Below are 12,181 nucleotides of genomic sequence, written 5' to 3'. Positions count from 1 at the left end.
CCCATATACATGCACAACACAGACACACAGACACACAGACCTGTCTCTCCTGAGTGAGGCCAGCTCCTGCTCTCGTCTCCCCAGCTCCTTCTGTACTGTCTCAGTGTTGTGTTGCAGACGGGAGTGGGAGACCAAAACGTTCTCCAGGGTCTGAGCCACACTGCCCCCACCCTGACGAGACACACCCAGCCAGCCCTCTAGCTCACACAGCTACAGGACAAACAGAGCAAAATCAGGTGGGTTAGTGCTGTCCAGGACCCAGGTTGGGTAACCATTTTACTAGCCCTCTGACCTTGTCCCTGTGCTGCTTCTGCAGTTTGTCCAGTTGTCCCCTCAAGGCCTGGCGGTCCCGCAGAGCTTCGTCTCTGGCTGCCACCACCGACATCGCCTCCCCCTCCTTCACCTGGACTTCAGCCTGGGCCTGTCTGAGCTGAGCCTCCAGTTTATGACAGGTTGTCTTCAGGGTGCTAATTTCAGAGCTGACCTGTAAGGGAGTAGACAGGTGTATGTTAGAAAGTCACCTTGTTTTTGACACATTACTACATTACCACATTACTACCATGAGTGTGTGTACCTGTGTGTACTTGTTCTCTAACACAGAGCTCAGCTTGCATTGTTGGTCACTTTCTACATGGGTGTCCCTTAAAGCTTGCAGCTCCTCCTGGAGTTGATCTACCCTGGTCTGGTTGAGAGGAAGAGCATTAGGAGGATACATGAACACACACACATTAAGAGGTATGGCCAGTGTGTTTTAGTCAGTGGTATAAAATACTTAAGAAAAAATACTTTTAAAGTACTAAAGCAGTTTTGGAGGGTATCTGTACTTTACAATTTATATTTTTGAGTACTTTTACTCCTCTACATTCCTAAAGAAAATAATTTACCTTTTACTCCATACATTTTCCCTGACATGCCAAAGTACTCGTTACATTTTGAATGCTTAGCAGGACAGGAACATTGTCCAATTCGCACACTTATTAAGAGAACATTGCTGGTCATCACTACTGCCTCTGATCTCATGGACTCACTAAACACACATGCTTCATTTGTCAATTATGTCTGAGTGTTGAAGTGTGCCCCTGACTATCCATAAATAAAATTTTAAAACAAGAAAATTTTTGTAAGCAATTTGAAATGATTGATGCTTTTACTTTTGATACGTATGTATATTTTAGCAATTACATTTACTATTGATACTTAAGTACATTTAAAACCAAATACTTTTAGACTTTTACTCCAATAGTATTTTACTGGGTGACATTCACTTTTATGTGAGTCATTTTCTATAAAAGGTATCATTACCTTTACTCAAGTATGATAAATCAGGTACCTTTTCCACCAATGGTTTTAGTGTAAACTCCTTACCTGTAGCTTCCCTTTCTCATAGGCCAGGTTGTTCTTACTATCCGTCAGGTCCTTAAGCATCTGCTCCACCTGCTGCTGAGCATTCTGAGTAAAGAGGAGTTGAGAGGTGAGGGGAAAGAGGAAACGGTCAGGATGGAGAAAGAAAATAGAGAAAGCATGTTACATACAAACACACATTCACTATGGATGGGCAGATTTAAAGTGATGTTATTTTTATTTTATTTTTTTATTTCACCTTTATTTAACCAGGTAGACAAGTTCTCATTTACAATTGTGACCTGGCCAAGATAAAGCAAAGCAGTTTGACACATACAACAACACAGAGTTACACGGAGTAAAACAAACATACAGTCAATAATACAGTAGAAAAATAAGTCTATATACAATGTGAGCAAATGAGGTGAGATAAGGGAGGTAAAGGCAAAAAAAAAGGCCATGGTGGTGAAGTAAATACAATATAGCAAGTAAAACACTGGAATGGTAGATTTGCCGTGGAAGAATGTGCAAAGTAGAGAAAAATAATGGTGTGCAAAGGAGCTAAATAAATAAATACAGTAGGGGGAGAGGTAGTTGTTTGGGCTAAATTATAGATGGGCTATGTACAGGTGCAGTAATCTGTGAGCAGCTCTGACAGCTGGTGCTTAAAGCTAGTGAGGGAGATAAGTGTTTCCAGTTTCAGAGATTTTTGTAGTTCGTTCCAGTCATTGGCAGCAGAGAATTGGAAGGAGAGGCGACCAAAGGAAGAATTGGTTTTGGGGGTGACCAGAGAGATATACCTGCTGGAGCACGTGCTACAGGTGGGTGCTGCTATGGTGACCAGCGAGCTGAGATAAGGGGGGACTTTACCTAGCAGGGTCTTGTAGATGACCTGGAGCCAGTGGGTTTGGCGACGAGTATGAAGCGAGGGCCAGCCAACGAGAGTGTACAGGTCGCAGTGGTGGGTAGTGTATGGGGCTTTGGTGACAAAACGGATGGCACTGTGATAGACTGCATCCAATTTATTGAGTAGGGTATTGGAGGAGATTTTGTAAATGACATCGCCGAAGTCGAGGATCGGTAGGATGGTCAGTTTTACAAGGGTATGTTTGGCAGCATGAGTGAAGGATGCTTTGTTGCGAAATAGGAAGCCAATTCTAGATTTAACTTTGGATTGGAGATGTTTGATGTGAGTCTGGAAGGAGAGTTAACAGTCGAACCAGACACCGAGGTATTTGTAGTTGTCCACATATTCAGAAGTCAGAACCGTCCAGAGTAGTGATGTTGGACGGGCGGGCAGGTGCAGGCAGCGATCGGTTGAAGAGCATGCATTTAGTTTTACTTGTACTTAAGAGCAATTGGAGGCCACGGAAGGAGAGTTGTATGGCATTGAAGCTCGTCTGGAGGGTTGCTAACACAGTGTCCAAAGAAGGGCCAGAAGTATACAGAATGGTGTCGTCTGCGTAGAGGTGGATCAGAGACTCACCAGCAGCAAGAGCGACATCATTGATGTATACAGAGAAGAGAGTCTGTCCAAGAATTGAACCCTGTGGCACGCCCATAGAGACTGCCAGAGGCCCGGACAACATGCCCTCCGATTTGACACACTGAACTGTATCAGAGAAGTAGTTGGTGAACCAGGCGAGGCAATCATTTGAGAAACCAAGGCTATCGAGTCTGATGATGAGGATATCCTTGATGAGGATGTGGTGATTGACAGAGTCGAAAGCCTTGGCCAGGTAAATGAATACGGCTGCACAGTATTGTTTCTTATCGATGGCGGTTAAGATATCGTTTAGGACCTTGAGCGTGGCTGAGGTGCACCCATGACCAGCTCTGAAACCAGATTGCATAGCAGAGAAGGTATGGTGTGATTCGAAATGGTCGGTAATCTGTTTGTTGACTTGGCTTTCGAAGACCTTAGAAAGGCAGGGTAGGATAGATATAGGTCTGTAGCAGTTTGGGTCACCACTCTCATATCTTTTGGACTTGCCCCGCAATCGAAACTTACTGGGGAGAAATAAGATCTAACATTGGAAAAATAATGGGATTTGACATAGAACAAACATTAATTTCTTTGTACATGGGTGAAATACCTGATAACTTAAACAATAGAGAAAAGTACCTCTTAAAAGGTCCTACTGGCAGCCAGTAAAAAGGCTATCACTAGGAAATGTCTACAAAAAGACCCTCTCACAGTGGCACAATGGATAGACATTGTAGAAGAAATACACCACATGGAGCGTATGACCTTTGCTTTAAGAACTCAACAGGAGAGAGATCAAGAATACTGGGAAAAATGGGTTTCGTACTTGGAAAAGGACTAATTCAAAGACTAAACTAATATGATATGATGATGAAGGTATGAAGTGCACTGCAACATATTTTTTTACATTTGATTTGACTTTATTTGTACTTTCTTTGTGTTCCTACAATAAAAACAAAGTAAAAAAAAGAGTATCCCCCCTTTGAAGAGGGGGATGACCGCAGCTGCTTTCCAATCTTTGGGAATCTCAGACGACACGAAAGAGAGGTTGAACAGGCTAGTAATAGGGGTTGCAACAATTTCGGCAGATAATTTTAGAAAGAAAGGGTCCAGATTGTCTAGCCCGGCTGATTTGTAGGGGTTCAGATTTTGCAGCTCTTTCAAAACATCAGCTGACTGGACTTGGGAGAAGGAGAAATGGGGAAGGCTTGGGAGAGTTGCTGTGGGGGGTGCAGTACTGTTGACCGGGGTAGGTGTAGCCAGGTGGAAAGCCTGGCCAGCCGTAGAAAAATGCTTATTGAAATTCTCAATTATAGTGGATTTATCGGTGGTGACAGTATTTCCTATCCTCAGTGCAGTGGTCAGCTGGGAGTAGGTGTTCTTATTCTCCATGGACTTTACAGTGTCCCAGAACTTTGCAGGAAGCAAATATCTGCTCGAAAAAGCTAGCCTTGGCTTTTCTAACTGCCTGTGTATATTGGTTTTTAGCTTCCCTGAAAAGTTGCATATCACGGGTGCTGTTCGATGCTAATGCAGAACGCCATAGGATGTTTTTGTGTTGGTTAAGGGCATTCAGGTCTGGAGAGAACCAAGGGCTATATCTGTTCCTGGTTCTAAATTTCTTGAATGGGGCATGCTTATTTAAGATGGTGAGAGGAAGGCATTTAAAAAAAATAACTAGGCATCCTCTACTGACGGGATGAGATCAATATCCTTCCAGGATACCCCGGCCAGGTCGATTAGAAAGGCCTGCTCGCTGAAGTGTTTCAGGGAGCGTTTGACAGTGATGAGTGGAGGTCGTTTGACCGCTGACCCATTACGGATACAGGCAATGAGGCAGTGATCGCTGAGATCTTGGTTGAAAACAGCAGAGGTGTATTTAGAGGGCAAGTTGGTTAGGATGATATCTATGAGGGTGCCCGTGTTTACGGCTTTGGGGTGGTACCTGGTAGGTTCATTGATAATTTGTGTGAGATTGAGGGCATCAAACTTAGATTGTAGGATGGCTGGGGTGTTAAGCATGTTCCAGTTTAGGTCGCCTAGCAGCACGAGCTCTGAATATAGATGGGGGGCAATCAGTTCACATATGGTGTCCAGAGCACAGCTGGGGCAGAGGGTGGTCTATAGCAGGCGGCAACGGTGAGATACTTGTTTTTAGAGAGGTGGATTTTTAAAAGTAGAAGTTCAAATCGTTTGGGTACAGACCTGGATAGTAGGACATAACTCTGCAGGCTATCTTTGCAGAAAATGTTGTAGTTAGGGATGGAGATTTCAGAATTTTTGGTGGTCTTCCTAAGCCAGGATTCAGACACTGCTAGAACGTCCGGGCTGGCAGAGTGTGCTAAAGCAGTGAATAAAACAAACTTAGGGAGGAGGCTTCTAATGTTAACATGCATGAAACCAAGGCCATTACGGTTACAGAAGTCATCAAAAGAGAGTGCCTGGGGAATAGGAGTGGAGCTAGGCACTGCAGGTCCTGGATTCACCTCTACATCACCAGAGGAACAGAGGAGGAGTGGGATAAGGGTACGGCTAAAAGCTATTGGAATTGGTCGTCTAGAACATCCGGAACAGAGAGTAAAAGGAGGTTTCTGGGGGCGATAAAATAGCTTCAAGGTATAATGTACAGACAAAGGTATGGTAGGGTGTGAATACAGTGGAGGTAGACCTAGGTATTGAGTGATGATGAGAGAGATATTGTCTCTAGAAACATCATTGAAACCAGGTGATGTCATCGCATGTGTGGGTGGTGGAACTGAGAGGTTGGATAAGATATAATGAGCAGGGCTAGAGGCTCTACAGTGAAATAAGCCAATAAACACTAACCAGAACAGCAATGGACAAGGCATATTGACATTAAGGAGACGCATGCTTAGTCGAGTGATCATAAGGGTCCAGTGAGTAGTGAGGTTGGTTGGGGTCATGGTGATTCAGACAGCTAGCCGGGCCATCGGTAGCAAGCTAGCATAGGATGGAGGTTTTTAGCCACCTCGTGCGTTTCCGTCGTTAGATTAGTGGGGTTCTGTGTGGTAGAGGGGATCAATCCAATTGGCAATATATAGTTATAGTGACCCAAGAAAAATTGTCCGATAGACCTATTCAGATAGCAGCTGATAAGACAGCTAGCGATTAGCGGGCCGCAGATGGGCGTTCAGATAACGTCGCGACGGAGGGGCCAGTTGGATAACTCCCTCGGGCAGATAACGTCGGTAGTCCAGTCGTGAAGGCACGGTGGGGCTCCGCATCGGCAGTAAAACGGGTCCGGATAGGTGATTGTAGCCCAGGACTAGCTCCGGAATAATTTATGTTTGCTCCGGGATCGACGTAAGCCAATAGTCACACGGATAGCAGCTAGCTAGCTGCAAGATCCAGGTGTAAATGTCCAGAGCTTGGGGTTGAAATCCAGGGATATGGAGAGAAAAATAGGTCCGGTATGTTCTGGTCTGAGTCGCGTTGTACAAAACTGGCAATAGCTTTTGAGCTAAAGGATAGCTGATGACCACAAACAGTGGTTAGCTGAATACAAACGTTAGCCAGTAAACTGGCTAGCTTCTATTGTGGATTTCAGATGAGGTAAATAATACTTTTTTTTAATTTTATTTTTTTATTGGTGAGGCGGGTTGCAGGAGAGTGTTTTGAAGTTGAGTTTTTGGAAAAGAAAATATATAAAAGATATGCGAAGAAAGACGTCCTTTGTGTATATATATATATATATATATATATATATATATATATATATATATTTACGTCTGACTGCTATGCCATCTTGGTATGAATTTTAGTGTGACCTCAGTCTCTAGATACTGAATGGATCTCTCACCTGCTGATGCTCTATGACAGCCAGTTTTCCCATGAGCCTCCTATTCTCTTCCTCCTGCTTCTGCAAGGTGGAGTTCAGAGATCCTGCCTCCAGCTGTCAATCACACAGGATGCAAAGTGGACAGAGGACAGTTAAGAAAGCTATGGTCAGATTCAGACAAAGTGTGTTCACTGTGAATGAGGAGGTCCTTTTCATACAGGTCTGAGATCCTTTTCATACAGGTCTGAGATCAGTCTGAATTGTTGTCAGAGATCATTGGCAGTACAGTACCTTGACATTAGCGAGTTGTGTTTCCAGAGCACTCCTCTCACCCTCTAGCTTGGTGACCACAATGCACATCTGTGACCCAAAAACAGTGGAGATAGGGGCATAACATTTAAGGACATCCACAGAAACTATAAAAAGAGACAATGCAAAGCTCAGTTAAGCTTTAAAAATAGTCGTGGAAATTCTAAAATAGTCATGGAAATTGTATATGTTATTGTATAGAAACCAGAGTTTGGCCCCTAAGACAAGGTTCCTCTCATCATTATCCATACCTGAGCCATCTCTCCCTGGTACCTTACATTAAACAAACACCAACTCATTCTATGAAATGTATTCTATGAAACCAAACCATTCATAAATCAATTGTCAGCGTTAAGCCTCAGAGGCACCTCTCAGTTCACACAAACACAGATGAGTACTAAGAGTACTATTCTATTGCATAAAACAACCATTCGATGCATAAACAGTAGTAAACATCTTGTAATTTTTCTAACACACAACCTTGTACTCTTAGGCTATGTATTTTCTAAGAGACAAGGCAGCTGCACCTCAGTCTTTGCACAGTCCCGGTCTGTCCTCATGACCTCCCCTTCCTTTACAGCCGAGTTCAGATTCCCCCGCAGCCTCTCAATGGTACGCTCCAACAGCTCCCGCTGAGTGGCAACAGTCTCTTGGGCAACCGTGGAACTCTGAAGTAGTTGGGTGTGGTCAACCTTCAGAGTCTCCCTGTGGAGCAGAAAGACAGGGGCTGTTATTAGTGGATGTGTGTGGCTAGCATTATCATTGAGAGCCTATTCATTCCTCATTCATAGAGATTATTCATTCCTATGAGTATTTGCAGTTAGCTTTAGCACCCACAGTTCCATCTGCAATTTAACTTTAGCTGATAGCGCCCCCTGCAGTTCTGCCTGGATGTTGCGTCTGGCTGCATCCAGCAGGAGGTCTTGCTCCTGCAACTGCTTGGTCACACGACTTCTCTCTGCCTGAGAGAGACACAGGAACAGAATAACATGTAGCCTGTACTAGAGAGAGAGAGAGAGAGAGTGTGAGAGAGAGAGAGAGTGTGAGTGAGTGAGTGGAGGGCTAGAGGCAGTACCTTAATGCTAGCCTGGTGTTCAGTCAATAGCTTGGATTTCTCCACAGTAAGAGAATGTAGGGCTGAACTCAAGTCAGAGCACTGACTCTCCAACTGGTTGTTAAATGCCTGTGAGAGGAAATGAGTGAGCAAAATGTCACCATTTATTCCTGAGACTTTTCATGATTAAATGGTAATCTACACATGGTCTTAGGAATATACTGCAATCTATTTAAAAAAGAAAAATAAGGGATAGCCAACGATGGGATATGCATTGTATGGAAAAGAATGAATGACGTAGAAGGTGTGTTCTACAACGTGCCAGCGGAGTGGAACTGACCTTCCACAGAGTTACATTATTTTCCAGAGAGATGCATAAAGTCCCAAGGTGATTATCCCTTTAATACCATGGCCATAATTTACCACATTTGCCACTAGAAATGTGTTAATTTGCCAGTAGAAATGTGTTCAACATCCAATGAAGTTGCTAGGGGGTTTACTAGATAGCCACAGCAGTTGCCATGATAACCAAACAAAGACTTGCTAGTTTTGCTAGTTAGCCAAACCATCAGTCCTAGATTTCAATTTTCATAATGGCATTCAACAAAGCCAATAATGTTTCCAATTTGACTTTTGTTTTCAAAAGCAGCTCAAACATACAGTTGAAGTCAGAAGTTAACATACACTAGTTTTTCAACCACTCCACAAATTTCTTGTTAACAAACTATAGTTTTGGCAAGTCGGTTAGGACATCTACTCTGTGCATGACACAAGTAATTTTTCCAACAATTGTTTACAGATTATTTCACTTATAATTCACTGTATGACAATTCCAGTGGGTCAGAAGTTTACATACACTAAGTTGACTGTGCCTTTAAACAGCTTGGAAAATTCCAGAAAATGATATCATGGCTTTAGAAGCTTTAGGCTAATTGACATCATTTGAGTCAATTGGAGGTGTACCTGTGGATGTATTTCAAGGCCTACCTTCAAAATCAGTGGCTCTTTGCTTGAAATCATGGGAAAATCAAAAGAAATCAGCCAAGACCTCAGAAAATAAATTGTAGACTTCCACAAGTCTGGTTCATCCTTGGGAGCAATTTTCAAATGCCTGAAGGTCAAAATTCAAAAGGCACTCGTATATCTGAGCAATCTTTTTTGCAGGTGCATGGCAACAGTTGAACAAGATGAAGGAGAAAGGAAACTGCACACTGCTCTTGATAGTATCACTGATATTTAATAAAAAAAGCTTGGCCTTCGTCAGAGCTTTTGTGAATATTTTTATAAATGCCGGAAGGTACCACGTTCATCTGTACAAACAATAGTACGCAAGTATAAACACCATGGGACCACGCAGCCATCATACCGCTCAGGAAGGAAACGCATTCTGTCTCCTAGAGATGAATGTACTTTGTCCGAAAAGTGCAAATCAATTCCAGAACAACAGCAAAGGACCTTGTGAAGATGCTGGAGGAAACAGGTACAAAAGTATCTATATCCACAGTAAAACGAATCCGATACCAACATAACCTGAAAGGCCGCTCAGCAAGAAAGAAGCCACTGCTCCAAAACCACCATAAAAAAGCCAGACTACGGTTTGCAAATGCACATGGGGACGAAGATCATACTTTTTGGAGAAATGTCCTCTGGTCTGATGAAACAAAAATATGAAAGAAATAAAAGCTGAAATAAATAATTTTCTCTACCATTATTCTGACATTTCACATTCTTAAAATAAAGTAGTGATCCTAACTGACCTAAGACAGGGAATTTTTACTATGATTAAGTGTCAGGAATTGTGAAAAACTGAATATAAATGTATTTGGCTAAGGTGTATGTAAACCTCCGACTTCAACTGTAGAACATGTAAGAATGAACTATAGCCATTGAATTATACCGTGCAAATATACTGTGCGTTATAGGGAAATAATGAACGCTCTAGAATGACCTTCAAGCCAATAAGAAATAAGTATTCAACAATGCCATGGTATAATTAAGCAATAAGGCCCGAGGAGGTGTGGTATATAACCAATATACCCCGGCAAAGGTCTGTTCTTAAGCACGACACAACGCGGAATGCCTGGATACAGGCTTTAGCTGTGGTATATTGGCCATATACCACAAACCCCTGAGGTTCCTTATTGCTATTATAAACTAGTTACCAACAAAATTAGAACAGTAAAAAGTTATTTTTTGTCAAGCCTGTGGTATACGGTCTGGTATACCACAGCTTACAGCATTCAGAACTCAAACCACCCGGTTTTTAATGGCCTTTAATGTATAATATGTATATTCTGGGCCACTGACTTGGACTTTGTCAGCTGCAGTCCTCAGATCTCCCCCATCTCTCAGTAACCTGCTGTTCTCTTGCTGCTGCTTCTGCAGGGCTAGCCGTGCACTCTGCATACACAATAGACACTAATTAACACACACTGCATACACAACACACACTCAGGTAGACACACAACACATTTGATTGATATCACTCAAGTGCTGGCACTTACTTTTAGTTCACCTGTCAACTCCAAAACAAGGGAATCTTTTATCTCTGTAAATAGATGAAGAGATCAACCATTTAATTGTCCATATGAAATCTGTCATTCAGGAACACTAGCACATCAAATGACGGGACCACACTGTAAAGCAGAATATGAAAACATCCACAATGCAGTGTTGCTAACCTGCCTGCCCTTTGAGCTGCTCACACTGCTCCTGCAGCCTGTAGCCTCTGTCCTTCTCCTCTTGTAGTCTCTGTCTAGTGGCCTGTCCATCAGAACGCAGGGCATGGCAGTCTGCCTGCACTGTGTGGGCCTGGGGTCAGAGAGGGACAGGATATCAATGGTTGTTTTCTTTCTCAACTTGTATTGCTTCACACCTACCCTACCTGTCTTCTCTCCATCTCCACCACTCTCTCCATCTCCTCCACCCTCTGAAGTAGTGTACTGTGGGATTTCTCATTCTCAAAAGACCGAGCAGACTCCTGGGACATCTGCTCCTTCAGCTAAAAAAGGTTAGGGATCATTAGAGTTGAAGGTTTTTTTGTTAAAGTACACAGGTAAATCACGAGTCATGTATTCCCTTCTCTGTCAGATGGCCCATGTGACATCCCCTACTCCACCACCTTGTCCCATGATGCCCCTACAGTGACCGCACCTGCAGCAGCTTCTCACTCATCTGGACTTTGACCATCTTCAGCTCCTCTGCAGCCAGAGCCACATCCATCTGCAACAACAGTACCAGAACGTATAGGGTTATTATCTAAATATCAGAAAATGCCTATATTTGCCATATACTCATCTTGGCTGTATTAGTAAACAAAAGGTGGGTAAACTCTGACATAAAGACTGTGTGTTGCTGAGGGATGGAATGTGGTTGGTCTGGGTACCTTGGAGGTGGTGGCGACCTCCAGGGCCTCCCCCAGTCTCTGCACCTCCCCCCGGGACTCGTCCCTGTCCAAACAAGCCTCGCGGAGCAGGTCCCTCAGCCGCATCACCTCCCTTCTGGAGACCCGCTGCTCCTCATCACTCTCCTGCTGCAGCGCAGACAGCTGCTCCTTCAGACGGGCTGCACAGGCAGACAGAGGGACAGATATGGATAGGAAATAAGAGAAAGACTGATTGAGCCAAAAAGGAACAGAATGGTGTTGACACATCATTAGCAAAATATAAAATGACTGACTTCCCTAATGTGTTTGTGACATTGTTTTGATTCAGGTTGTCAAAGCCATTACCTGAGTGTGAGGGATCCAGGTCTCTCTCAGTCTCCAAGCGAAAAGTGGTGAGCTTGAGGGTCTGCAGGAGGCACTCCATGCGACATACCCTGCTCACTAGCCCATCACACTGGCGCCACAGTAGCCCTTCTCCTCCGGGCTCTCTTAAGGCATGGTGCATCTTCACGGGGCTAATGGGACGCTGAATGGGGTCCCTCTCCACGGGCTCCAGGAGCTGCTCTCTAGACACTCCCAGACTTCCCATTTCTCTGATGAGAGACTCTGCCTGCTCCTCCGCCACCAAGAGACGCTGGTGTAGCAGGGACAATGCCTCTGGGGCAGTGGCCCCTGCACTCAGGGGCTGGATCACTGGGCGGGACATTACTGGTGAGCAGGAGGGGGTAGAAAAGGGGCACAGCATCAAGATGCGCATATGATGCCCACATATGCGCTGACGAACATCTTTACTTTAGTAAAATGCAT

At 43.9% G+C, this 12,181-nt stretch overlaps 1 protein-coding gene across 1 annotated transcript in view; it reads right to left on the bottom strand.

The window, feature by feature from the left end:
* LOC139385913 (coiled-coil domain-containing protein 150-like) overlaps nt 1-12,181 on the bottom strand; it is a 24,158-nt gene extending 11,977 nt beyond the window's left edge. The window contains 17 exon segments of the mRNA XM_071131206.1: nt 41-210; nt 293-484; nt 575-682; nt 1,366-1,449; nt 6,648-6,740; nt 6,918-6,986; nt 7,463-7,640; nt 7,773-7,897; nt 8,011-8,118; nt 10,297-10,389; nt 10,494-10,537; nt 10,671-10,800; nt 10,874-10,990; nt 11,143-11,211; nt 11,375-11,553; nt 11,720-12,128; nt 12,131-12,181. Coding sequence (XP_070987307.1) covers nt 41-210; nt 293-484; nt 575-682; nt 1,366-1,449; nt 6,648-6,740; nt 6,918-6,986; nt 7,463-7,640; nt 7,773-7,897; nt 8,011-8,118; nt 10,297-10,389; nt 10,494-10,537; nt 10,671-10,800; nt 10,874-10,990; nt 11,143-11,211; nt 11,375-11,553; nt 11,720-12,128; nt 12,131-12,181 — 2,219 coding nt within the window.

The sequence above is a fragment of the Oncorhynchus clarkii genome, chromosome 27, assembly GCF_045791955.1.
Source record: "Oncorhynchus clarkii lewisi isolate Uvic-CL-2024 chromosome 27, UVic_Ocla_1.0, whole genome shotgun sequence".
Lineage (NCBI taxonomy): Eukaryota > Metazoa > Chordata > Actinopteri > Salmoniformes > Salmonidae > Oncorhynchus > Oncorhynchus clarkii.
Note: the sequence above shows the minus strand (reverse complement) of the source record. Positions and strands in the feature narration are given on the sequence as shown.